Below are 27,462 nucleotides of genomic sequence, written 5' to 3' on the forward strand. Positions count from 1 at the left end.
CCAGGCGTGGTGGCACAAGCCTTTAATCCCAGCACTTGGGAGGCAGAGGCAGGCGGATCGCTGTGAGTTCGAGGCCAGTCTGGTCTACAAAGCGAGTCTAGGACAGCCAAGGCTACACAGAGAAACCCTGTCTCAAAAAACCAACAAACAAACAAACCAACAGGACAAGAGGGAAGGAGGTATGTCTGCCTGGGGCCACTTATGAATGGCAAATGCTCAGGGCAGGGGGAGATGGATGTAATGGGTTGATGAGGGTCTCCCCAAATTTCAAGTCTACCTAGAAGCTGTGAAGATAGCTTTAGGGGGGTGGTGGTAGAGACGATAAATGTGATTAAGACAGAATGAAGCGTACTATATCCTAGGTTAGGCAACACCAGCCTCATGGCTAGAGTTCTTCTAAAAGGGAATTAGGGCACAGAGATGGATGTAGGAGAGACTACTGTGTGACAACAGAGACACACAGGGCACCTGTCATATGAAGCTGGAGGCAGAGACCAGAGTGACGAAGCTGTAAACTGGGGCACACCCAGGGCTGCTTAGCAGTCCGCAGGAGCCAGGGAGAGATAGGAAAGTGATTCTTGGAGACTATAAACACCCAAGCATTACGTATCTGGCTTCCAGAACTGTTAAGGGAGTTTTTTTTTGTTTGGATCCACTTTGTTAGGGAGGATCTCAGATACCCACGCGGGGACCAAAAATCGCAGCCAGGTTACACGCAACAGACTGTATGTACTGGCAAGTGGCAGAGAGAAGGGGACATTTTCGTGGTGTCTGATGTTTGGGGCAGGAGCCTAGAGAATGGAACCGAAGCTAGGTGGCTTCTGGGAGCACCATCTTTAAGGACTCATTTTCCATCTATGGGTCTATTTCCGTGCCTGGAGCAGGCCCTGCAGAGAGCAGATGAACAGGAGTGTTCGCTAGTCACACTAACTGTTCTTTCTTGTGTCCTCTGAGACCCAGAACTGTACATGGCACACTCGTGACGCCATCTCTGCTGCTCACACTGTATGCTCTGTGTCCCTTGTCTTGTTCCCAACGGCTTATGTTTGCTTTCCCAGTGCATGGCCACCAGCATGATGTGGCCCTCTCTTTATAGGACTGACCTAGTCTATGGACTTCTATTTGGTTTCCCTAGGACAACTGATGGCCTGTGGTTGATAGGACACAGTGCCACACGCACAAGACACCCACTGAGCACTGTCTGGAGATGGGGAATTGGACACAACTGGCCAGCATGGCTATAAGAATCTAGCTAACCCAGCTTCACTGAAAGAAGTATTGTAGGCTGTGCTATAATGCTGAGCTGGCAGAGAAGCATCGGGTCCCTGGAAGTCATCATCAGAGGGAAAGCCCACCCACCGAGGCATTTGCTGAGCCCATCATCTCTGTGCTAAGGGGCCGCAGCTTTTTCCTGATGTGTGATTTAAGGATTGCAGTCTCCAGCCCCTCACCAGTGGCCAGAGCCATGGAGACAAGCTAGGGGTCAGCAAGCAGGGCAGGGAAAGGTTTGGGACGTCATGTTTACTCACTGCATGATACCCAGCATGGATCCCATGGCCAGTGCTGAGACAGGGTTGCTGAAGTGAATCCACAGGCCTCTGACCGCCCCGCCTGGCCACAGCCACTTAGCAGGCAGCTTGGCCACTTAGTAGGCAGCTCAGCCTGGGCAAGAGTCCCTCTGTGGCCGGGCAATGGTGATGCACGCTTTTAATCCCAGCACTCAGGAGGCAGAGGCAGGTGAGGCCAGCCTGGTCTACAAAGTGAGTCCAGGACAGCCAAGGCTACACAGAGAAACCCTGTCTCAAAAAAATGGAAAAAAAAAAAAAGTTCCTCTGCGACCAGCTCCTGAAACTTCTTTAAGCACAGGTGAGACTCAGCTGAAGTACAATACTTTTGTTGTTGTTTTTGTTTGTTTTGCTTTTCAATACAGGGTTTCTCTGTGTAGCCTTGACTGTCCTGGACTTGCTTTGTAGACCAGGCTGGCCTCGAACTCACAGGGATCTCCATGCCTCTGCCTCCCGAATGCTGGGATTAAAGGTGTGTGCCACCACACCCAGTTGATAGTTAAATCTTCTAAAAATATGTTATTGTGGTTATGATACATGTGCATGGGTACAAACAGGTGTGCACAGAGGCAAGGAAGAGGGTGTCAGATCCCTTGGACCTGGAGTTACAGGTGATTGTGAGCAACCCAACCCGTTATGAGTTATAGGTCCCGGACTTCAATCCTTTGGAAGAGCAGCAAGCTTCCATGGCCCCAACCTCACCATGGTGCTGTGAGTCACATGAGAATTGTTCTCTGTTACTGTCATTCCTCTACCAGTCCCTGGCCACACCACCCCCCAAAGGTCCCTAGGGTAGAGAATGGGGTGGCGGTGGCTCAGAAAAACAGTCCGCAGTTCATGGGGGGCATTTAAGGCTGTAACTGAGAGCTCAGTTACTCCGAGGTGCTTGTGCATCACGCAGCCCTCAGCCTGTGTAGAAACAGCTGCACTAGGAAGTGGCCACAATCTAGGAGCTATACTGACGGTTTTGTGGTCCTTTTTCTCGGGATGTGTACATCCAGGCAGTGAGTGAACTAGAAAAGTAAATGCAGGCTGATGCTGGGCATTAAATCCACAGCGGTTCGTGGACATGAAGCCGCCCAGGTGGCAGAAGGAGACAAAGAGCTCAGGTCCCAAAGAGCAGCATGACTTGGCTGAGGTTAGTCTCCCCAGCCAGGGCTGTAGCTTCAGGGCAGATCCCTGAGCACACGGGGATGAGCAGGGATGCAGAAACAGTCCCTCCACTCAGCAGGTGGGTACTCTCCAACAGTGGCCAGGATGCCAGCCAGGCCAGGATTAGCCCTAGAACTGGGACTTTCCAGAACTCTCCCAAGCTCACGGTGTTCTAAGAAGAACAATGACGGGAGAAGGGAGCAGCGGATGCAGCCACTGGCAACACTTCCTGCCCACGGAGCCCATAATAGCCTTCAAAACAAACACACACTGCATGGGGACATTTGAGCTGCAGGCTCCTGAGGAGTCAGGCTTCAGCACAGAAGAGTGGGATGGTTCCTCCTCAGGAACATGGATTCCAGTTCAGTCTTGACTAAGGATCGAAATGAAAGTGCAGAGGGAAGAGAGGCCATGGGGTGTCTCCCACTGCTCTGTGCACAGGCCTGAGAATCCCTGGGAAGCTGTTTGCTCTGCAGTGGATGGCAGTCTGTAGGACTGTATGCTGCAGAATCTGAGACAAAGCAGCATTTGGGGTGCTGGGATTCAAGGCCAGGCTGTGTACATCCATCAGGCAGGGCACCCCTGAAATCATGACAATACCAGCCCCGTGTGCTACTTAAGATGAGGATCTGGAGGGAAGCGTCCTCCTCCTACACAGGGCTTGGCTGAGGGACTACTGGCTGGAGACTCCGGCTGGGCCTCGACTTCTGGGCCCTCTGCCTTATTTTACACAATGGGAAAGACCTTCCTTTCTCCTTGTCCTCAGCTAGGAGACAGCTGGAGGGCTGGGGCAGAGTCAGTGGACATAGAATACCTTCCCTGGAATATCCGAGAGAGAGAGAGAAAGAGAGAGAGAGAGAGAGAGAGAGAGAGAGAGAGAGAGAGAGAGAGAGAGAGAGAGAGAGAGAGAGGCAGGGAGGAGGAAAGAGAGAGAAAGCGAGAAAGCAGACATAAACTACTTTCCTTTGTTACAAAGGACAATCTCCTAGAAACACACACGCTCACCACCACTTTCCTCTCATCAGCACAGGCATGGAAAAAAAAATGACACAAATTCTGGCTTTGTCACACAGACTTTACTGGATAGCTGGGAGATACAGACTGGCTGTGTAGAGGTCACAGACCTGCGGTCAAAACAAATCATGATTGGAAAACTGCTGTTCGTGGGGCAACCACCCATGCCAGGGTATCCCAGAAGCTCCACAGCAGACAAGTCCCCACTAATGGACAGAACCACAACAGAAAACGGTAGGTCAGGTTCTGCTAGGGATCCCAGCTGGGGACTGGTTCATGGTCATCCCTACACATGCACAGCTCCTATGTCATCTTACACCCAAAGCAGGTGCAAAGTGTGCGTGTGTAAGAGAGGTAGAGAGCTCGTAGCCAAGGCACAGAGGAACGGATGTAGTGGGGAGAAAAGTCCAAAGATGCCAGGGACACAGTTGGGTGGCTCTGTACAAGACTAGGCCATGTGGTCTCTCCCCACCTACTGAACCTTCCTTTGCAATCAATGAGGAAGGGGCTTGGTGAGGGGAGTTTCTGGGCACTGGGCTGGATGCTAGGCACCAAGAGATGTGGTGTGTGTGTGTGTAGTGTGTATGTGTGTATGTGTGAAGGCCTGCTGGTGAAAGGGGAATAGAGTTGGGAGTTGGGCTATCCAGGCTCTGAGGAGACCCTCAGCCTGGCAAGGCAGAGTACTCTGGCCCTCTACCTAGAATGCCCTCTCATTCAGCCTGGGCAGATGGCCTCCTCAGAACTAGGCAGCTGACAAGGGACACGATAAGATGCCAGATAGGTCAGATTTGATCCTCCTAGCCTGATCCTGTAGCTCTTACTCCAAGGGAGGAGCTGGGGACCCCAGACACTGACAGCAGCAAACAACTGAACTGTGCCACTTGGGCACTCCTGACAGCGGCTCTCAGACCCAAACGGGCCCTTATGATGGCTCCGTGAAGCACAACTGACACAAGGAACAAGATGGGTGCATTCTGTTAAAAGCTACACGTTTCATTGAAACATAACAAAACACACCTAGCTCCTGACACAAAGAACGTACTCTAACATTCTTTGTTCCATAAAACACCATCGACTGGAAGGCACAGGACTGACTGCCCTGGTGGCGCAGTTCCTTCTCCCTTGGCTGGTGGAAGGCTAATAGTCAAGTTCAGATCCTGAGGGCAGACAAAGACTTGCAGAAGAACCCTCCGAACCTCATACCTTATGGGCCAAGCTCCGGGAGATGTTAAGATCCACCTTGTTGACAGCTGCCATTAAAGGTGCCATGGGCTGGCCAGGCCCTTCCTTAGAAAGGAAGTGGAAGACGTGGGGGGTTCTGCAAGCCCCCTATGCTCTCAAAAGGTAAGGCTGGAACTAAGTTTTTCCGCTTAGCAGTGGATGCCAAAGTAGACTCAGAAGGGACCTGGGTCACAGCATCCTGGATAGCTGGGCTTTCTGCTCAGAATGTACCTTGGGGCCCCAGCAGTCCTGCCAAGTAGAGACTCCAGAGTGGCCTGTCAGTGGGTACAAGTGGGTACAAGCCAGTGGGTACAAGTATGCAGAAGGTGTTTCTTCCCTGGGGGACAATGTCAAATGTCCTCTGATTTCACCCTCCCTCCCTTGAGATCAGGCCCTCGTTGAGCAAGACAAGCCTATATAAGTACCCTCCTTTTCATAGCTAGCTGGGCGGGGATGACGCGGCTTGGTTCCTGTGGTTTTCCCACTGCTCATTCTACAGAGAGACCTTGTCCATCCCGTAGCCCAGGAGAAAAGGAAAGGATGTGGTACCGGGACTGGGAGTCCAAGTTTTCATTTTCATTGGTGGTCCTTGCCTTGCAGGCAGAACCAACACATTCACATCCAGGCCTTCTCGCCAGGCCCGGCATAGGTGCGGGGTGGGGGTGGGGCGTCAAAAGAGGCTGGGGGAGGCTTGCGCAAGCGTGTCATGGTCCCGAATGTACTGCAAGATGTCCATTTCATCCATAGCTTGGATCTGTTGCTGCTTCTGTGGTCCAGCCCCAGTTTCCGACAGGCCCACGGAAGGGGGCACAGTCGGTTTCTTGGGCAATGCTGGCTTAGCAGGGACTGGAGGCTTGGGCTTAGTCTGGGGCTTGGGTTTAGGTTCAGATCCCAGGTTCAGAATCTGGTCCAGGTCCTCTTCAACTCTAGGGAACCAAAGAAAGCAGTCCTGGACATAACTATATCCACAAATGGAGCAAGGGCCTGGAGCATCGCCACTCCCCACGTGGGCATCAAGTAGTTACCTGCTTGCCTCAAGTCAAGGCCTCACTTTCTGTACCACCCAAAGCACTGAGAAGAAGCCCAAAGGCAGGTCTTTCTGACCCTTCACCTCCGACGCAGCCAGGGTAGAGTCAGTTCCTTGGTGGTGATGCCACTTCAAATCTGCTGGTGTCTTCAGGGGACTTCCCTCCCAGCCCTTTAGAAATAACTGCCTGCTGCCTGGTACCAGATTCCGGACCTTTGCCGGAGCACCTTAGAATCAGCATCTTATCTCTCTTTCAAATGCCGACTTCAGGGAAGGACATATATGTGTCTAACTTGACAGATAGGAAGCTATAGTCCAGGAGGCTGGGTAGCTCCATGAGAGGGCACTAGGCCATAGTCCTACCCGAATATTTGATCCAAAAGGCACACCGCGAAGCTAAATCGACTCCACTCAGAGTTACAGTAAACACAGGATGCTGAGCTGCTGTGGGATGGGGTTTGCTGGCCTCTGCATATCTCTTGAGTCACTTGAGTTCTAGACAGAGTCCTGTAAAGGCTGCAGTGGACTCAGCCAGTGCTCATCATGATTAGGTCATGCGAGACTGGAGCAATGACTCAGCAGCTAAGAGCACTGGCTGGTCTTCCACAGGACCCAGGTTCGATCCTCAACACCCACAGGGAGGTTCGTGACTACCTGTGACTCTGGTACAAGGGAATGCAATCCCTCTTCTGGCCTCTGAGAGCACTGTACACACACATGGTGTCTTGGACTTTGTAGACACCAGGCTGGCCTCCAACTGACAGCAATCCACCTGCCTCTGCCTCTCGAGTGCTAGGATGAAAGGCGTGGACCACCACGCCCAGCCAGCTTCTACTTCTTAACTAGTAGGTGGCCTCAGGCCACTCAACCACCTCTCCAGCTCCCTCAGTCTCTGCCCATATATATAGGAGGGGTGGCTTTTGCCCTCCTCACCCCACAGAGATCCTTGTAAGGACCAACTAAAACAACACGGGGGAAGTGCTTCACAAATCTAAGGGAATACTTCACACATGGACTCTGACAGCCCAGCCATTAGCTGTTCTAGAGCCACTGCCTCACTCCTCCCGCAGGGCACACAGGCAACCCAGCTGGTCAGAGAAGATCTGATGATGACAGGGGCCGAGAAGCAGCCACTGATGGCTGGGGAGGGGTGTGGCCAGAGAAGGCTGGACCGGGTTCCTAAGGAAAGGAAGAAGGAAGATGGCCCTGGCATGGATCGGCAAGATCCTGGAATGACAGAGAGCAAAAGGACTGAGGCCGATGACGCGGAGGCTCTCTGCCATGGGCAGTGTTCTTACAGCAGGACCCTGAGTAGCCCAGCAGGACTTGGGTGGGGGAGGGGGACAGACATGGCCAGAGGAGCATTTGGTCTGAACAATGCTCTGGTCCTAGAAGGCCTGAAAGAGGCCTGGGTGAGCACAGAGCATCCCCACTGCAGGGTCCCAGAGAACTGTCCACCAGAAACCGGCTGATTGGGAGCTCTGAATTGTCCTGTCTGCTTTCTGGCATGACCAGGCCTTTTAGAGCCTGCTTGAGTGGGTGGGAGAGAAGTGAGCAAAAAGTCTAGAGGGAATGGGTGGGCCAGTTTCTAGAAAGATGAGCCCCTGCAGGGAGATGTTGGGAAGTGTCAACATGTATGGGGCGACTGCTCCTGCCAGTCTCAGCTCCAATGTTGTCTCAGCTTTCTCCAGGGAGCGTTTGTTTTTTGACTCACTGGGTCAGGGGTTGCCTTCCTTGATGCCCTCTGGAGAACATCACGGGTGCCCATGAAAAGCTCAAAGGGACAGAACCATCTTCAGAGTTCTTCAGGAAAGTTAAAACAGCAGCTAAAGGCCTGAGACCGATTTCAAGCATAACCATGACTCCTTGGAAGGAGTCCCAGCCTTACCTGCTGAGGTTGGGAGGGATGTCCTGGGTAGCCAGCCACATCATGGCCAGTATTGCCATGTACAGCATACGTATAGCATAGTATAACATAGTATAGCAAATGGATGGTTACACGGGCTCCTCAGGACAGGTCTAACTAACTTAATGTCTAGCTCTTCTCTTCCAGATCCAGGTAGTATGACGTCAAGCATCGAGGGGTTGAAGTGGATCTCCTGAAGTGTTCTGTGCCCTGACGCCATAGCTCTCTCCTCCTTCTTAAGTCCTCACAGAGGACAGAACTCAGCTACAGAAGACTAACTTCAAGGCCTGGGACAGAAGCTTGGTTGAACTCTGCTTGGTTCATTCAATACCTCCAACATGGCTGCCTCAGGAGAACTGATGCTGAGGTAAGTGGCTAACAGACTGAGGGAGGAGTGAAAGCTTGTTACCAAGAGGAGTCCAATGGCTGCCTGAACAGGAACAGGAAGGCACAAAGAATAATATATTCTGGCTCCTGCTCTTAAGAAGCCAGCTTTCCACTGCCAGATGCCTGCTAATGGAGGCAGGGAAGCAAAGCCCACATTCTTTAAGGCAAGATTCCCACGGGCTTTGCAAGATGGGGAGGCACAATGAAAAGGGAGGATCCCAGGGACCAATAAAGCCATGAAATGCTGCATGGCAGTGCTTGCTTGTGCATGACAAGCCTGCTTAAAGCTGGTGTCAGCTGGCCAGGGAACCCTGTGAAAATTGCCTCGACACACCCACAGAACAGCGTTCTGTGGAACGTGGGGTGCAAAATAAGGGGGTTATAATATGCAAGGCAGGAGAGGCACCGTGTCATCCATCCCAGGGGCATATACCTTCTGTCAGACTTCTCTGTCTGTGACTCAGTTTCCTCCCCTAATCGAATAACAATGGCCCTGGCTCCTCCCAGCCAGCAGGATGTCAGGAGCGAGGACACATGATAAGAGAGTGAACAGATGCCAGGGGCCTCTGGGAGATGTAAATACAAGACGCCATCGGGGTGACTCAGGCTTGGCGGGCACTTAGAGGGCTGTGTAATAGCCTGGGGCTGCTAACGAGGGGTGCCGATGACAGCCTCCAAGGACCATGGGCCTCAGTGCTATATAAACTGTTCCTGGAGAGAGGCAGTGCTGCTTCATGGGTATCACCAAACCCACGCTGCATCCTAGTGGCATGGATGGGGGGGGGGGGGAAGGGGGGAAGGGGGGGGAGGAAGGAGGGACAACACAGTGGAAGCAACTGGAAAGCAGGCTGTTGCACCAAAAGTCAGGGAGAACCCACAGCCCGAGGCAGGAAGGCAGGTCTCTTAGCTTCCTCTCCAGGGGCTCAGGGCTTCCACTGGAGCAGAGAGGTGGTGACAGGGGCTGAAAGGAGTGGTGGCCTTGGGCAAGTGATCTTTCCTATACTATTTTCTGTAATTGCAGAGAATAGTACCCATCTTAGAGGCTGTGTGAAGGGTAAATAAGATTATCTGTGGTGAAGCAAATCTTGCTGGACGCACAGCAAGCTCTAAGGAAATAGCCAGCACCCCATCCCCACCCCCCAGATACACACAACATCTGACATCAGCCTTCATGTAACAGATTAGTCCTGGCTTTCCCTACTCTGATAGGACCCTCCTGGTGGACCGGCCATCGCTCTGTAGCACATTTGTGCTTTGTTCTCTCTGAGCATGTCGTAGTATGTCAAGGGTCCATTTTATTTGTTCCCACACGCCCACTTCTGCCAATTATACTTGCTCGTGAATTATATAAGTTAGTTATTCTTTTAACGACACTATTAAAATAGAAATGTGAAAAGGAGTGTAGCTCTCTGTGGAACCTGAGGGGCTGCCCTGGTTGCTGACAAGCCTTCCCCAAGCAAATCCTCACCCCCTTTTAGCCGTGGGTAGCCACTCATGACTGCAGGACTTGGCCAGGCCTGGGTCTCTCCTCTCTTGTGGGCTGAAGCTGGTAAAAAAAAAAAAACACTTTTGCACTTGAGTAAGAGCTAATAAATTCTTCCTGGAGACCACAGTACCTGAACAGCTCCTTGGAAGCAACCTGATGTTCTGGGTTGGCTGTGGGCCCTCCGCATTCGTGGGCAGCCGGCAGCAGTAAAGGGTCACCCAGGGTGACAGCCCCACCAAGATCAGGGTCGTCAAATAGCCTCAGGGCTGTGGGAAGAAGTAACAGATGGTAAAAGAAGTGCTGGCCTTGGCCTGGTTCTGCTCCAGTCCTCGGGGACAACTTCTTAGGACACTGCGCCAGGCCTCCGAAGTTCTGGTAGGACTGGGCCCTTGAGCTTGCCCACAGGTACTAATGAGCAGGTAGGTACTGAGGGGTACCCACCAGCCGCAGATCTTGTCAAGGCTGTGAATGGGGAGCAGGGATGTCAGCCATGACTTGCCCATAGGACCCATCTTCAGTAAGCCCAGGCATTCCCAACCTCGCCCCACTGAGCCTCTCACAGCTGCCCTTTGGGAGTGTCAGTGTTGTCTTTCCTTGAAGCATCTTTCCCCAGTGGAGCTAGCTAGGCCTCCTGGCCTTTTGGGACCTACCCCTGCACTCCCCACTGAGGATGCCTGCTCTCCTATGGGAACCTGGGCTTCCGCTCAGTCCTGAAAGGGACTTGCGTTGTGCTAAATTTTCGGGCTATGCTATCTGTCTTCATCTCCCCACGGGCTCTGAGATTCTATGGCTGGAGATGCGAGCTGGACCTTCCCTTGCTGGATGCTCACCAAGCACTGGAGGAATCAGTAAGTTATCATCAATTCTCTCCCCTGGGGAGGACCTGGGCAGGCATGAGGAAAGGTCAGAGGCATCTATGGAGATGTGCCAAAGCTGCTGAGCATTCCCTCTGAATCCTGCAGCATGCCTTGCAGGGGAGTCTATGTGGGTGGCATACCGTCATTAAGATTAAAAAATGCATGCACAGAGTCCCATGCGTGCCCAAGGTAGGCCAGCATCTGCTTCTATTAAACAGTTCCAGGGAGCTCCAGTGCCCATGTGGCTGCAGATGTAATTAAGGAACTAGGTCTTTAAGCAGCTAAGAAAACGGTCACTCGCTTCCTCTATAGGGCATTCAGAGTTAAGTGTGTAATCCACGAATGTTCCAGCCTGTGGGGACACCAGGTGTGAGGGACACCAGCCGCAAACCTCTGCATTCCATCTAAACAGAGCAAGGATGAGACACCGACAGCCACCAAGCTTTAGGCTAACACCAGGAGCAAACACCAGGGACACCACTGGTACTTACAGTCCTGTGTGGTCTCCAGCAGTCTCTGGGGGGACACTTTCTTGCCTGGGCTGAAGAGCTCTGCGTCCAGGTCTACCTCCTCATCAAAGATGGTGAGCCTAGGGGTAGGCTTGGGTCTCGTGGCCACTTCTCGGTGTTTCTTGGGCTTCTTGGAGCTGGAGGTAAAACACAAGGATTCCCATGAGTACATAGGTGGCCTACTGGTCACTCCCAGGCTCATGGTGCAGCTGTGGCCTTCCAGATGCTAAGGGCCATAGAAACAGTTCAGGAGAGGACTATAGACAGGCCTGGGGGAGGCGGGGCAATCCAATCATAGCAATCCCAGCAGGGAAAGCAACCTCAGTGGTTCCCAAATCCCCAACTGATAGATCCTCCTGGCCTAAGGGAGTTGCAGAGACTAGAGGAGGGAGGCGGGAGGGGCCAGTGTTGAGCATGTGCCAGGAATGAGCTTTCCTATGACCTGATGCCTGGACTGAAGGGTTTGCGTACTGTGCTCAGGTGTGATGGGCACTGGGAGGGGCAAGAAGAAGGGCGGGGCTATCTGGACCAGACGCTGATGGCCAGACAGCTCCTAACCCAGACGGTCTACTCAGGTGTCCATGGGTCTGAGAACACGCTTTTCTTCTGAAGGTGGGGGTACCAAACAGAGACCTCAGAAAGCTGCTCTCCACAGCCATGTGGACATGGGGTAGATGTGCTCTGGGGCTCAAAGGTCAAGGGACAGGAGAGCAGGAAGAAGCCGGTATTAGTGACTTTTCTCTGTGACAAAACACTTAACAACAACAACAACAACAACCAAACAACTTGAGGAAGGCAGGGATTACTTGGGTCACGGTTTGAGGGTACAGTCCACCATGGCGGCTGGGAGTGAAGGTGACGGGCCAGAATGACAGGAGGATGAGGCAGCTGGTCACAATGCAGCCATTGACAAGAAGCCAAGAGAGACAAATGTGCTTTGCTTGCTTTATCCCTTTTATGAAGTCCGGGACACCACAGCATGCCATGGTGCTGCCCAGGGTTAGGGTTGGTTTCCCAACTTCAGCTAATCCAATCCAGAAAACCTGTTACAGACCTGACTAGAGGCTCGTCTTCTGGCTAATTCCAGATCTTGTCACACTGACAATATTAACCATAACACAGCCCAAGTCTTGGTTGCACTGTGCATGCCCATCTTCTCTCTCAGTAGTGGGCCTGTGGCCCTTCTATCGATCGCTCTGGGCCCCCAGGATAGCCTACTTCTTTGTCGAGTTCTTCTGGAAGCAGCCGGCTTGGCTTTGCCACACCTGCTCACTAATCGCTGAGCTCTTGCCCTGGGATGCTTGCAATAGGAAACTGGGGTTGGGGTTGGGGGTCCTGGGAGGCTTCTGGGGTGTGCTACAGTTTTACAGGAAACCTTCATGTTGCTAGATCACATGATCTGGGTTGCCTCTGTGACAGTGCTTACAGATCACAGGCTTGGTTTTATTTTAACAAATTGACCTCATGCTGGGGTCGGGGAGGGGCATGGGGGTGGTGGTGGGGTCTGCCACTCACATTAGACATTTTAAGATTCCTACAAACAGCAAGGTTTTTTCTTATTTCTTTTTTCTTTTTTACTGGAAACTGGGACTGCTTTTGCCTGACTGCCTGGCAGCCAGTTCCACTGGACTGAGGTCATCTCTGAGCTCATGTTGGCAACACTGTGGCAAACTGCACAGAGGCTGGCCTTTGCCAAAAACTGTAACACAGACTATCCAGTGGCAGATAAAAATAGCAGTTTCCCTGGGACTGCAAGGTTGAGGACTTTAAAATGACTATTCCCACGGTTTGGATGTAGATGAATATGCTGGCTAGATTTTATGTCAACTGGACACAAGGTAAGGTCATCTGGGAAGAAGGAATATCTATTTTGTTTTTATTTTATTTTATTTATTTTTTATTTTTTATTTTTTATTTTTTATTTTTTTTGTTATTTTGAGACAGAGTTTCTCTGTGAAGCCCTGGCTATCCTGGAACTCACTTTGTAGACCAGGCTGGCCTTGAACTCAGAGATCCACCTGCCTCAGCCTCCCAAGTGCAGGGATTAAAGGTGTGTGCCGCTGCTGCCACCAACCACCCAGCTGGAAGAAGGAATCTTAGGTGAGAAAATACCACCATGTAGCTGGTGGGTAGGCAAGTCTGTAGGGCATTTTCTTAATTGAAGACTGATGTGGGAGAGGGCCCAGCGCCCTGGCACAGTGGGAGTTACCACCACTGGGGGTCGGGGGTGGGGGTGGAAGGTGGTCACAGATTGTATAAGAAAGCAGGAGGCGCAGGCTACAGAGATCAAGCTTGTAGGCCTGGCAGCAACATTCCTCCATGGCTTCCACATGAGCTCCTGCCTTGAGCTCCTGCCCTGGTTTTCCTGGATGATGGATGGACCGCAAGTCATAAGACGAAATACACCCTTTCCTCCCCAACTTGATGTTGCTCATTGTGTCTTAGCACAGCAAGAGAAAGCTAAGCCACCAGCTTAGCTTGCAGCCATAGCTGAGAGCAGAGAAGCCATGGAAGCCAGGAAGCTGTGGATGGCCATTCCCTAAACAGCTCCTGGTGCTCCCCGTTATGGCCCTGTGGGGAGACATTGGCCAGACGGGGAAAGTGACCATAGCAAGGATAGCCACAGTCCAGAGTCCCTGTGCCAATATGCCCGGAGGGCCCTGGAAGCTGTGTGCGTGTCTTTTTGTGTAATGTAACCATCAATTGTGTTTGGGAGCCCCTGGAGCAGCCCTGGGGGTGGGGGGAGGAAGAGAACTGTGGGCTCTGTTTCACCACCAGTTTATCCCTTGATCACCTATTACAACATCCTTTGCTTGGTCCCTAGCCCTGGATCCAGTGGGCACCGCCACAGTGACTGGCAGAGAATCCCATTTACACCTGCGCTAGCACCTGGCCCAGCAGCATCAGGAAGGCAGGCGTGAGACGGCTCCTAACCATTCTGGTAGCTTTGTCCTCTGTGTCTTGTACTACATGCACGCTACCCGGTCAAAAGGCCCAGGGGGCAGGGAGCAGAGTTTCCTGTGGATCAAGAAGAGCAGGAGGCAAAAAGCAGGGAGAGCCTGAAGAACAAGAGAAGCGTGAGGAAACAGGCAGAAGCCAGGTGAGTCTTCAACCACTTCCCTACTTCTGTTCAGTCTGGCCTTGACAGCACACATGAGGCTAGACCACCCTTCTGGGCAAGTTTCCTTCTCAAACTGGACTCACACCTTTGCCCTCCTCAGTGGTATCTGATTTTTCCCCCCAAACTTAAATAAAGCAGCTGTTGAGCTCCGGAGGGCTCTGTCAGGCACTGTCTGTACTTTACCCCACCCTGCCGAGCTGGCCTGCCCTCCAATTCTTTGCACCTCCCAAGGGAAGACAAGGGACATCAGGGGATATGGAGCTTTGGGATCTGGGAGCCCCAGAGTCTTGTCTGATTGGCTCTAAAACTGCAGAAAGGTGTTCAGCAAATACTGGAAGGGAAAACGCAGGCAGGCATGCTGGCATTTGTCCTCTGTGTAACTGGACAGTCATCAGATAGAAGGAAGACAGATTAGCTGACTGGAAGTGGGGAAGGAGAAATAGACAGACAGACAGACAGACAGACAGACAGACAGGGTTCTAACACATCTCTAATTCAGACTGCTTCTACTTGTCCCAGGAGGAGCCAGGGAGCCAGGGTCACAGCGTGTGTCTCCCTGCTCATGTTTACAGAGTTCTTTCTCTATTCCTTCACTGCTCTCCCAACAATAGCCTCTTGCCAGCCTAGTGAGCTGCAAGCAGCCTGTGCAGAGTGCCCCTAGGACTGGGCGGCGCTCACCAGGCACCTCCCACACAAAGGAGCCTGCGTTAGGTGATGCAGACAGACCACCAGCCTGAGACAGGCAACGGTTCCCAGAGGCTGTGAGCTGAGCAGTCAGTCACAGACACTACTCATTCCATGTAGGAAAAGCCAGCCTGTCACAGCTGGAGTCACTGAGGGCTCAGGGAGGGATCCTTGGAGGAGGTAATGGAAGCAGGCAGCTGGCCTAGTGGGCTGAGGGTAGAAGCGCGTCTTTGGCTCTTTGGCTCTTTGGCTCTTTGGCACCAGCTGCCAGTCACCCTGCACGAGCCCAGCTGTGGTGACGGCGAGCAGAGGGAAGAGAAAGCCGTCCCTCATGGAACTTGCTCATTGATCATGGTCTGGCTTGAGCAGCATGAGAGGCAGGTGAGGTCAGGGTAAGTGCTAGAGGAAACCATTACAAGAACTGTAAGTGCTGGACAGATGGGGGTCAAGTCACTTCATCCAGAATTTGAGTCACTGGGACTTGGAGTGTCCTCCTCCTATGCTTCCCTAGGCCAATGCCACCACCCAGCTGTCCACAGACACACAGCTCACCCTCGGCACTGACAGGAGGCAAAGCCACTTACTGATAGAAGATTCATTCTTCTCTCATTGCCAGGGAAAGGGCAGGGTTTGCAGCCCCTGACTTGCTGGCAAACCTGTACAGATCTTAAGGGCTCCCTAAAGAGGCATCTCTGCCCAGCATAGGCTGTGGGAGGTAGACAGGGCCCCCCACCCCATGGCCACAGGCATGTGTAAGCATGTTCATGCTGGTGTACAGACTGCAGTTCTCCTGCTGCGTGCCTGACAGGAGACAGATGCACAGTTGGGCCATGTTCTGAGGCGGCCGTGCAGCACACACAGGGAGATGCGGCAGCTGCTGCCGACAGCTCCAAGAGCTCTGCCTGGCCAAGAACTGTCTCACTCCCCATGGCTCAGGCACTTCTGGTGACAGTGATTGACACATGAGAGCAGCCTCCACTTTGGCCACCCAGAGGCCTCATGGAGCCAGTCCAGATTCATCCACCTCCCGCAGCAACCAGTGATGGGCACCAGCTGCCCTGGACCTGAGAGCCAGGGCCTAACAGAGAAGGTCTCCAGACACAGCCAGCCTGCCTGGGTCTGTCTGGACAGAAGGCTGGAGGCCACAACCAAGACACAGACCACCTTCCAAGCCAGGGCGATGCTTCACCAAATACGGCAACAATGATACAACTTTCCTGCTTCTAAAAATAAAGCATTTTTTTTTCTGTATCTTCACCTTAGATTTGGCTGTTTATTTCAATTGTAGAACATTCCTAGGGTGCCACTAAACAATCTTTTTTCTATATGTACAGGTGCATGTGTGAGCACGCCTGTGTATGTGTGTGGAAGATAAAATACAACCTCAGCTGTCGTGCCCCTGGCACTGTCCACCTTGGTTTTTGTTTGTTGGTTTTTGAGTCAGGGTCTCTGGTTGGTCTGGAGCTCAGTGAGTAGGGTAGGATAGCCGGCCAGTGCACTCCAGGGCTCTACCTGTCTCCAGCACTCCAGTCTCGGGACTATAAGCATATGCCAGCACTTTGGGCTTTTTATATGTGGGTTCTGGGCTTATTTGGGCAATCGTCCTAGTCCATAAAAGTCTTTCTGAACTTTATCCCTGGACAGCTTTACCTGTAGCGCTCCACACATAGCTTCCCTGGAGCAGCAATTGCCAGGAAAGAGAGGGTCATGCTGCCTCTTGGAATACGCTGGAACTTCAGGGAACGACTGGATGTGCACAGGTGGCCACGGCTTGGCCACACCTGGGTTGGCCTCACCGCCTCTTGGTGAATTTTCTTAATCTGGCAAATGGGAATTAGGAGGAAGAGCTACAAAGAAATCACCCTGCAGCCTGCGTGCAGGCAGCTCTGGGCAAGGCTAGGGTCTTGACGCTGTTTGATGCTGCCCAGTTTATGATTATGGGCTTAACAAGGAAACAGGCCCAGGTGTGAAGAACCACCCTGGAGAGGCCTAACTGCTGTGGATCCCAGCGGCAGCAACCGAAGCCTCTCTAAACTTCTCCGAGTGAAGCTCTACCCCGGGGACCAGGACCTCTGTAGCAACTCCCTCTTCTTAGATTATGGTGACAACATTTCATTTTCCCTGCCCTCACACCCACCAAATAGTGTCACCTGCGGGGGCAGGTGGTAGTGACCCTTTGCTCTAAGGTGAATACCCAGCTCTGGTCATGCTGTCATTATTCCAGGAGATAACAATATACACAGGGGACAGGGGACGGGAGGGGGGGTGGGGGGGGCAGGTTATATAGACGCTCTGACCAGAGCCTGCCGCAAACAGCTCAGGAAGCCAAACCGTAGCCCTTTGCAGATGCCAGTCCCCAGTGGCCAAGCATGATCAATACCTGCCAGGTTGCTTAATTGTCACCTTCACTTCCAATTTAGTGGGACCAATCGGAGAGAGCCAGGCAAACACACACCCTTCACGATCCTCTAAGGGTTCTCTAAGGCCCAGGACATCCGGCTTTGAGATGCTCAAGATGACAGACCCCCCAGTGACGGTCCAGCCCTACCGTCTCTTTTGTCTGTGAGGCTTCTCACACACACCCCCCCCCCCGCCCCCACCTGGCTACTGCTGAGTGAGCAAGAGGCCTTTGTTCCCTCTTACTTGAGTTGTCTTTTCTTCCGTCCCCATCAGCTTCCCACCGTATTCTAGTGGCTGGCATGGCTGAGGAAGTTGACCGCCACTGTTGAAGAGCTGTCCGTCATCACCCATGTCATCCAAGCAGAGAGCAAGTGGACAAAAATGGAAACATCGGGGGTGGGGTGGGGTGGGGGAGGGTGGTAGCACACGCCATTAGTCCCAGTACTCGGGAGGCAGAGGCAGGAAGATCTCTGAGTTTGAGGACGGCCTGGGCTACAGAGTGAGTTCTAGGACAACCGGGGAAACACAGAGAAACCCTGTCTCAAAAAGCAAGCAAAGAAACAAACAAGAAGCTGGAGAAGTCCAGACCTGACACAAGTAGTGGTCTCAGCTGGGCAAGATGGGAAAGTTCCTGAACCACCCCCCTGGTCACTGAAACACCTACTGTCCAGATGCTCGCTGCTAACTCACAAATGCTCCTCAACTCTATGACCCAGAACACGGAGTCAAACCTCCCATTGAACACAGACTGCGATGAACATTTGATGTTGGGGGCAGCTTCAGGCAGGAGTGTGGTAGGCTCGGCCTCCAGTGACTCTGTCCCTGAGGAACCAGGTAAGCATCAGTTCTATTGTGAGCTCTGCCTAACAAAACCTTTCTTGCCACGGGCAGAGCTGTGGGAGGCAAGCCTGCCTCCTCCAGCTGTGGGGTGCACCTGGCAGGAGGTGCAATCCCGGCTTGCACTTCTTTAAGCCGTTCCCTGGTGCTGAGATTTGCATGCCAATGGGAGGTAGGCACACTGCCTGCTAGAATTCTTCTGATGCTCTCTGAAGGCCTCAGGAGGAGTACAAACCAGTTACAGCAGTTTACCAAGAGCTTTCCTTTCCTCCTCTTTGACTCTTCGAGCCTATACCCTTTGGAGCTTTGATGGGAATGGTAAAAGTTCCTGGACGTCTGGACAACCCTCGCTCCACCCAACTGGAGGCCCCTTTGCGTTTGCATTTGAAACCCTAACCGGTTCACAAGTGAAGAGGCCACAGCTCTTCAGCAAACTGCCCGCGGCCTGCTTCAGAGCTGGGGAGTGTGGAATCCGACTCTGGGGGTGGCCATACATCTTGGAGCTGCAGCTTTCTCACTGGCTTTCGAACTTCGCTACAAGAGGTCCAGGTTCTTTAAAAGCTATCTAGGACCACTTTAGAAGACAAAGATCTAGTTCCCATGCCTGTCGGGATGGAGACAATTCTACTTGGGTCTGTTTTTGACATTAAGAGTCTGTGTAAAGCTTCCCTCTTGAAAAGAATCCTTCGCTATTGGGGGGGGGGGCGGGTAGGTAGGAACTACTGTGCTAGCATCAGTGTAGTCCCCGGGTCCCTTTATTAAGGCTGGGCTGGGAGCACTGAGAGCCTGGTGGGAAGAGCTATAGCAGGGAATAACTGTGCCCCTTGGTAAGGGTGGCTCAATGTTTTGACTCTGCCTCCCTCTTGGCTTCCGGGCCAGCCAGGACCTGGGACCATGGAGGTTCTCCTGAGGGGTCCCCGCTGGGGTATCTGGTCCTCGGAGAAGCTCTCCAGTGGGAGACAGGCAGCAGAGAGAGTCAAAGGGAGAGGGTGGCTGGGGGATGCCCTGTCCACCCTTGCCCTGTGCACTATGGGAGAGGGTGGCTGGGGGACTCCCTGTCCACCTCTGCCCTCTGCGCTATGTAGGGCATCTCTCAGATGTCTGCATACTCCAGTGCCTGGGCGGCTGCAACATGAATAAGCACGACAGACACAGGGCTCATTAGACAGGGTCTGGGGTTCCACGCAGGGCTGAGCGGGGCCTGGGAGTCTATATCCCCACCTGGTTCTAGGCCGAAACACAGCCCCCAACTGCTCTCTGTTGTAAAAAAGTAGCCAGCAAACGCCTCATCTCCCGGCTCAAAGTGCCCCAAACAGGAGTGATGGCAGTGTTATTTATTTAGCAAGAAGCACCAAGGAAGGCCATTTCCGGGTTGCTTGGAGACAGGAAGCAGGCAAGGCTGAAGCCATCTCCTCCCCAGAGCTCCTACTATGGATTCTAGATGCTCGGTGTGCAAATCTAGGAGGACCAACAGGGGCTCTACGGACATTCAAAGATTGAAGGATCATCCCAGAGCAGAAATTTCATCCAAATACAAAAAACAAACAAACAAACAAAAACAAAAACAAAAAAAGCAATCATTATTATTACACTCAACAAAAGCAGTTATTTCAAGGGGGAAAAAATGAAGCAAAATCTACATGAAAATAATGATGAAACAGTATCCAAGGAAAGGTCTTCTCCACTTGAGTCCTGGGCCCTCCCCTTGGAGAGTTTGAGAGGCCACTTCACAGACAGGCAGGGACAGGAGCCAGCTGCGTCCCCTGTCACTAGCAAGCAGGCTGGAGAAGAAGTGGCAGGCAGTGGTGTTTTGATGGGCAGGGTGGAAGAGAAGGGGGACCTCTGACAGGGCAAAGGCGCACCCCCAAGGAGCCTTTATCAGCCAGAGGCCCCTGCAGAGCCGGCAGGGACCTAGCTTTGGCCTGTAACTTAGGCGAAAAGTTAGCACTGTACCCGTGAATTCCATGAGTTCCTGCCTGCGATAGCAGAAGTCCATGGAAAGCACCACAGTGACCACACACTGGGACCTGACAGTGCCACTTACATTGCCTGGGCCCGACGGGCTTGCTCAGAGTCTGGGGTGATACAGCATTGATCTGGAGGGGGACCTAACAAAGACACCAGACGGTGGAAATCACAGATCTGAGATAATCCCATTGTTAAAGGAGACGCGGAGCTTGTAAAATGTCTGTGCTCCTGGGGAAAACACTTCTTCCTGTTCTTCCAATTGCTCCCAACAACCAACCAGGGTCCTTTTTTTTTTTTTCCGTCACAGTGAAAAATGTTCCTAGCACAAGGCACAATTTTCTCAGATCCACAAAGATGCTAAAATAGAATTAAATAGGAAAGTATGTATGACAGAGAAAGGCACCCGAGACAGAACACTAATTGGAAAAGCAGAGTGTGAAACAGTATGTACACTATGTCTAGAGCCCAGACAGGGTCAGAGAAAAACCCCAAAACTAAGGAGCGATGCTGTTTGAATGGGCTAGGGTGTAGGCTTTTCTCTGTGCCCTAACCGGCTACCGAGGCTGACTTTTCCCTACTCAGAGGCAGGTTGAAGAGACAAAGAAAAGCCACCAGGCCAGTCAGGCTTCAGCTTTGTGCCAACTGCTCCCACCCTTGAAGACAGTTCTGAAATGGAGCCTGAGCGCCTCCCTGTGGCCACAGCAGGGAATGTGTGCGGCTGAGCACAAGAAAGGCTGCTGCTCCAGATGGGTGGGGAGTTAGGCCTGGAGCTGAGCTTGGGAGAGGGGGTTTGTGTGTGTGTGTGTGTGTGTGTGTGTGTGTGTGTGTGTGTGTGTGTGTGTGTGTGTGTGTGTGTGTGTGTGTGTGTGTGTGTGTGTGTAGGGGGGGAAGTAGAGTGAGTGGGTGGTACTGTGTGTGCAGAGGAGCAGAGAGAGGAATCTAGAATATAAACCTCCCGTGGATAACAAGAATACTCCACCAAAGGGTGAGGTGGGCAACCCTCATGTCCCTGAGTGGGAAACCTGACCTCGAGTGTCTGTCACATACCAGGTGCCCTGGTTAATTTTTTTTGGTCAACTTAACACAAGGTAGAGATCCTTATGAGGATCCTCAGCTGAGCAAATGCTTCCATCAGATTGCCTTCATGGAAGTCTGTAGGGCATTTTCTTGATTAATGGCTGAGGAGGGAGAGCCCAGTGCCAGCTCTGGGTAGGTGGGCCTGGGTTATATAAGACAGCAAACTGAAGGCTGGTGGTAGAGGCAGAGGTAGGTGGGTCTCTGAGTTTGAGGCCAGCCTGGTCTACAGAGTGAGGTCCAGTTACAACCAAGGTTACATACACAGAGAAACACTGTTTTGAAAAACAAACAAACAAACAAACAAACAAACAACAACAACAAAAAAGCAAAAGCAAATGGAGCAAGCCAGGAGATCCAGTCTAGTGAGCAGCATTCCTTGTAGCCTCTGCTTCCATCTTTGTCTCTCTTCCCTCAGTGATGGACTGTGACCTGGAAGTGTAGGTCAAGGAAACCCTCTCTTCCCCAAGTTGGTTTTGGCCATGGTCTTTATCACAGCAATAGAAACCGAACTAGAACGCCAGACTTTGACCACGTCCCTGCTCCGTGAGTATTTGATTTCCCTCCCCTAGCTCTTGCCACATCGCCAAAAGATGACTGCAGGTGACCTCAAGCCCTGTTCTGCCATTTGGGGCTGTATGAATGACCTCAAGCCACCTGACGCTAGACTTCAGTGTCCTACCGCAGAAAACAAGAGCGGTGCCAGTGTCAGCCTCCCAGGCGTCCCAGAAAGCAGCTTTGCACGTTATGAATCTTCTCACAAATGAAGCAGTGTAGGAGCCATCAGCGCCCAGTGCAATTATGGGGTTTCCTATGTTCTTGAACCTCGCCTGGTCTCACATGAAGCCTACACACGTGTGTCCCGACATACAACAACATTTACCGCGGGTCACAGGCGATTTCAGAAGTGCCGTCTCAGAGGTAACATGAGCTCCCGCAAGCAAATGCCAATTAGCTCAGTTCCTGGCATTGAAAAAAAAGCTCTCAAAAAAAACATTACTTATTATTCCTGACAGAGCCGATAATACCAACTGGTGTCACATGGGTCCTTAAAAGAAAATCTGGCAGGCAGGGGAGACCTCTTGGTGTAAGTTTCCCGGAATCCTGGAGCCAGGGCCCCCCCAAGAGCACAAAGCTCGCTGCAGGTGGTCCTAGGCTGGCTGTCATGCAGCCTAACACCCCACCCCCCAACTCTGCTACTAGAGTAAGAAATCCACCGCAGCACTTGCCAACCCCAAGAGCATTTTCCTACCCAAAAAAGGAGCCACTTCGATAACCAAGTTGTTCAGCCAAAGGCTGGTGCGGCCTCAAATGTCCATTTCAGTTTGGCACTGCTTGTGGTTGCTGAGAACGACAGATGGCGTGAGTTCAAACAGCGCCTTATCCTTAACAAAATAAAGCCCTGGCAGGGCCCTAGGGCTGGGAGAGGCTGATAAGGAGTAGGCACTATAGGATCCTTTCCCATGTCACCCTGGTATCCTTACTGCCTGTCCCTGGGGACCCGACCCCTTGCACTGGCTGGAAGCTACTGAGAGGACACTGATTCCCCTGGGCCTGCTGCTGTCTCTGAGCCTGGACACCTTTGCCCATTGTGAGGCCTCACCTCCTCTGTGGTGGTCTCTCAGCCCTGCAGCCCACGGCTCACGTGTCACACTTGGGGAGGAAGTCCCATGCTGGGTGTAGCAGCATTTTGGGGACCTCATTCTGTATGTTGTCACACTGACGGTGCCTCCAATCCTTTTGGTGGCTCTAGTTTCAGGCAGGCCTCCCTCTGTCTGTATACTGAGGATGGCAGTAAATTCCTCAAGACCTATTTATTTGTCCCAGAGTCGAGAAGGGATGACCTGGCCCGTGGTCAGGTTCTGTTTAAAGCGGAGTCTATGATGACGGCTAGTGTTAACGTCTCTGCATCCTAGCTAATCATCCCCAGAGCCCTGGTCAAGAGCCCATTTACTTGGGGGAAAACTGAAGAAAGAGGCAACTTGCCAGGGAGCCTTGGCTACTGACGGCTGGAGCTGGGATTCAGGCCCCAGCAGTAAGCCCTCAGACTCTGTGCCAATCCGGGCACCATTCTTTACCCTCAGCTGCTGCAAGCAAGGGAAGGAACAGATGAGGCACAGTATGTGAAGTACAGAGTATTATGCCCAGCACAGAAAACATTAGTTGCTCTTTGCTTGAGCCAAGAAGGGAAAAAAAAAATTCTGGGATGGCTGAGTAGCAGGTTTCCATTAGGGAAGTGATTAGGTACTCAGCCCACGTCCACGGGAGGGCGTGTGGCAGAAGGTGTCTGGCTCTGCACCTCCTCCTCCGGCCTGGGCACTGCCCCCATGGCCAGCACAGGGTGGTCCATGTAGCCAGGGCTCAGGAGCAGCGCACTGATTGGCTAAATGCATCAGAGAGGAGTAAACCTAGCTGGTCTGCCCCTTCATCTTCTACTGGGGTGTGTGTGTGTGCACGTGAAGGGACAGTGTCCTGTCACTCCAGTCAGCACCTGCTGGTGCTTACACCCGTATGTTCACGGAGGCCTTCAACAGCCCTGGAGGAGCCGAGGTCAATCCTGCCTTACAGCGGGTGAGGCATGCTCAGGGGCAAACAAGTCACATTGCCACCCACTCTATAAGAAGGAGAACCCAGGTCCAAGTGCCGGCAGATCGGGTCCAGCAGCCTGTACCACTGAGCTATCGTGGGAAGAGCTCTGTGGAGTTAGCCACGGATGGGAGAAATGACAAGGGAGTGTGGGTGAGTCTAAGCCCAGCCAAAAAGAAAGGTGATACTGAGGTGGAGCACACCAGGTTAAGGCCCCATGGCCCAGACTCCTTGGAACAAACGACATGGGAAGAAGTGGAGACCTACCGCATGATGCCCAGGGGGTCCAGTACCTCTTCCTCCTCCTCCTCCTCTTCTTCTAAGGATTTCTCCACATCTTTGTTGCTCAGGCCCTGTGTGGGCGGCTGCATTTCATCCTGCTGCTCAAAGAAGTCAAAAGCCTCATCGTTGTCCCCTGGCTGGCTGGCTGTGTCATCCACGACAGAGGGATCTCTGGTGGCAAGGCCTGTAGCCCCCAGGGATCTGGTGCCTGGGCAAGAAAAAGAAAACAAGAACTTGATGTCCACTTTCTCCCTCCCGCTTCCCCCCCCCCCCGCCCCCCGGCCCCGAGACAGGGTTTCTCTGTGTAGCTTTGGCTGTCCTAGACTCGCTTTGTAGACTAGGCTGGCCTCGAACTCACAGCGATCCGCCTGACTCTGCCTCCTGAGTCCCTGAGTGCTGGGATTAAAGGCAGGTGCCACCACTGCCTGGCTTGATGTCCACTTTCAAGGAGACATTGTGATGCCCACCCTTCTAAGCCAGGTCCTGAGGCTGAGGGCTTCTTGAAACCTCCTGGAACCAAATTCTGCTTCAACCCGAGTGGTGAGTTTGTGCTGTCCCCCTAAGTGATTGGCTGGTGTTGCCCAGCCATGGGGGAATGCCAGGACAAGCCAAAGGCAGGGGTTTCAGAATTTCTGTGGCTCAGTGTTTCATGAACTTTTCTCAGGGAGACATGGACAAATCCCTGCTCATCCTAGCTAGAGCGCCACCTGCAGAGCAAAAGGAGGAGTCCACCCACGTCTGCTTAATGTGCTGAGTTTAACTGGGGCCACATGGAGGAGCATGGGCTGCTTATAAGCAGTTATACCATGTAAGAAAAGCATCCCTCCTAACAACTCTTCTTGTCTGTCTATCTTTCCATCTGTCCGTCTGTACACCCATCCACCCATCAATCATCTGTCCATCCATCCATTAATCATCTGTCCATCCAAACACCCACCTCTCATTTGTCTGCCCATCTGCCCATCTATCAATCTGCCATCTGTCTGTCTGTCCATCTGTCCATCCATCCATCTATCCATGAGTCTGTCTGTCCCTCTCTCTGCCCTATCTGTGCCATGAGGAGGGGTGGGGCCTTAGGAGTCTCTCCACCCCCACGAAGGAAGGTTAGTGATCACAGCTGCTAAGATCTCAAGAGAGCAACAGCTGTGTTGTGCTCGAGGACAGCACGCCACAACACCCAGGGTTATCTGTATCACAGAAAAGGCCCCGCCCACGACCAGCAGCCTAGTGGTAAAGTACACTTGCCAGGCTTGAACTGGACTATTTCAGAATGTTTTGCAATAGTAAGTCCCCATAAGGGCCTCTGCCAGCCTAACCATAAACAGACAACTCCAAGGGCCTGTATTATCAGATCACCACCTGGATGAGTGCAATGAGAACGTGGAAGGTTCCAGAACAACCTGGGAATCGCCCCAGGACAACTGGGCTTACATCAGTGCTTCTCAAAGCATGGTCCAGAGACAGGTGTTTGTGACAAGTTAAGTTCAGACAGGGGAAGCAAGCCCCCAGAAATGTCCCTAGAGGCTTGGCATCATCGCAGCCTCCGAGCTTGCAGTATTTGTGAACGTATCTGTCTGTGAGAGGCTGGGAATAAATAGCTAGTGTTCTCCCCCATGGACAGTTTGAGAAGCGTGGGTTTGGACCGTTTCTTCATCTCTATGCAAGCAGTGGTGACTGGGTGGTTATCCTCTAAAATAGTCACTGAAAAAATAAAAATCACTCAGCTGGGTGTGGTGGTGCACACCTTTAATCCCAGCACTTGGGGGGCAGAGGCAGGTGGATCTCTGTGAGTCTGAGGCCAGCATGGTTTATGTATTGAGTTCCAATATAGCCAGGGCTATAGAGAGTCTTTGCCTCAAATGAATGAATGAATGAATGAATGAGTGAGTGAGTGAGTAAATATTACTCAGTAGTTAAAACCTTAAGTGCTCTTCGCCCTTCACCCTCACATTTGGTTTATGAGAATTATGCCCCACCCTGTAGAACTGGGGACCCACGGGATTAGAAAAGAGCAAAGTTAAACGACTGACTGGAAGAGGGAGAAGGTGAGGGGACAGACAGGCACCACCCACAGGGGCAGCCTGGCCCTATCATTCAGGACACGATGGGCAGATGCTTCCCCCAGGGATTTAAGTAGACAGGAGTGCTAGAGGGAGGTGGTGCTTTCATCGCTGATGACAGGCTCTGTTTGAAACACTTCACATGCGTTAGTTCATACAACCCCGCCCCCACGATTTTCATCAGTAAACCCCTTTTCTTATAGGGAACACTGGGGAAAGAGAGAATGGGGTGAGGGGTGGGTGTGGCTTCCTGATGCTATACAGAAGAGCTTGAGGTCCTAGTGTTGGGTATATGGGTGCCAGGTCACAGCCACACTCTGTATGTGGGGGATGGGCTGAGCGTGATGGGCCAGCAGCCTGGGTGTGGAAGTACAGTGTTCCCTGAATGTCACAGGCCGCCAGGTCTGGTAGGCAGGAGGCAGGCGGAATTGTGTCCACATAAATGTGTAAGTGAAGGGGCATATGTGACGAGGATGGCCAGGAAGGCCATGGTGAGGTCACCTACTCTGTGACTGCCGACCTGGCATCCGGGTCAGTCCCTTGAGGGCTGGGTCTCCTGCTCACTATACAGCCTAGGAGGTCATTGAGGCCCAACCCTCTCAACAGCCTTGCTCAAGCTTGCAGGCCATGGAGGGTGGCGATGCGCCTGCCATTGAGTCACAGTGGCGATGTGGGGTCTGGGCTGCAGAGACCTCAGGGACATGGGACAATGCCTTCCGTACCTAAGAAGTCTAGCAGCTCTGGGCTGCCTGCCAAGTGGGCATCCTTGGAGACACAGCGCAGAATGTCATCAAACGTGGCTCTCCTTTCCCGGATGTCAGACTCCCCGACAAACAGGACCTTCCTAGGCAGCGGGGGCAAGCTGGCTGCTGGGTACCGACTGCACAGTTTCTGGTAAAACTCCTCGATCTCGCTGTATTTTTTGGAGACCTGAAATGACAGGAGCACGTGGTTTCCTGAGAGAAGAGCCAAGGGTGAGAGGCTTCCTAACACCGACCAGGTGGGTGTCTGGAGTAGACCTGCCTGCTAACCCTCTGCGCACCTCCCAGTCTCACTTTCTGGTCCTCAGGGACGTCTCGGAGTCGTAAGGAAGAATGAACTAACAGAGTGGCCTAAGGTGCTGCTGCAGGTTTGTACAAAGGCCTTTGACACAGGGACCTGAACCTGGCCTGCAAATGGCCACCGCCTCCCTGTACTCTGAGCTTTCCGAAGCCTAGCAGAGTGAGTTTGGCACTTGGCAGGTGCCAGGCCATCTTGTGACAGCTCTGTGAGTCACTTTTTCCCAGCACGGGCATCTTGGTCATTCTCTGCCTTGAACAGGCCTTC

At 52.5% G+C, this 27,462-nt stretch overlaps 1 protein-coding gene and 2 long non-coding RNA genes across 4 annotated transcripts in view; 2 read left to right on the forward strand and 1 right to left on the reverse strand.

The window, feature by feature from the left end:
- Nucleotides 1-136: 136 nt before the first annotated feature.
- LOC311603833 lies at nucleotides 137-9,437 on the forward strand. Its single transcript, XR_014781285.1, has 2 exons — nucleotides 137-179; nucleotides 8,033-9,437. It is a non-coding gene; the product is annotated as an uncharacterized lncRNA (long non-coding RNA).
- Nucleotides 3,772-27,462, reverse strand: part of HS1BP3 (HCLS1 binding protein 3) — a 31,702-nt gene continuing 8,011 nt past the window's right edge. For both annotated transcript variants that reach the window (XM_084793033.1, XM_084793034.1), the window contains exons 3-7: nucleotides 26,859-27,066; nucleotides 24,062-24,284; nucleotides 11,107-11,261; nucleotides 9,889-10,024; nucleotides 3,772-5,878 (exon numbers count right to left, since the gene is read on the reverse strand). In XM_084793033.1, the coding sequence (XP_084649159.1) occupies nucleotides 5,623-5,878; nucleotides 9,889-10,024; nucleotides 11,107-11,261; nucleotides 24,062-24,284; nucleotides 26,859-27,066 (978 nt within the window). In that variant the 3' untranslated portion in view covers nucleotides 3,772-5,622. The remainder of the gene's footprint in view (nucleotides 5,879-9,888; nucleotides 10,025-11,106; nucleotides 11,262-24,061; nucleotides 24,285-26,858; nucleotides 27,067-27,462) is intronic.
- LOC311603831 lies at nucleotides 11,579-16,180 on the forward strand. The gene is made up of 3 exons (XR_014781283.1): nucleotides 11,579-12,962; nucleotides 13,949-14,224; nucleotides 15,963-16,180. It is a non-coding gene; the product is annotated as an uncharacterized lncRNA (long non-coding RNA).

Source organism: Acomys minous (assembly GCF_964271855.1).
Source record: "Acomys minous genome assembly, chromosome: 8".
In the NCBI taxonomy this organism is placed as follows: Eukaryota; Metazoa; Chordata; class Mammalia; order Rodentia; family Muridae; genus Acomys; species Acomys minous.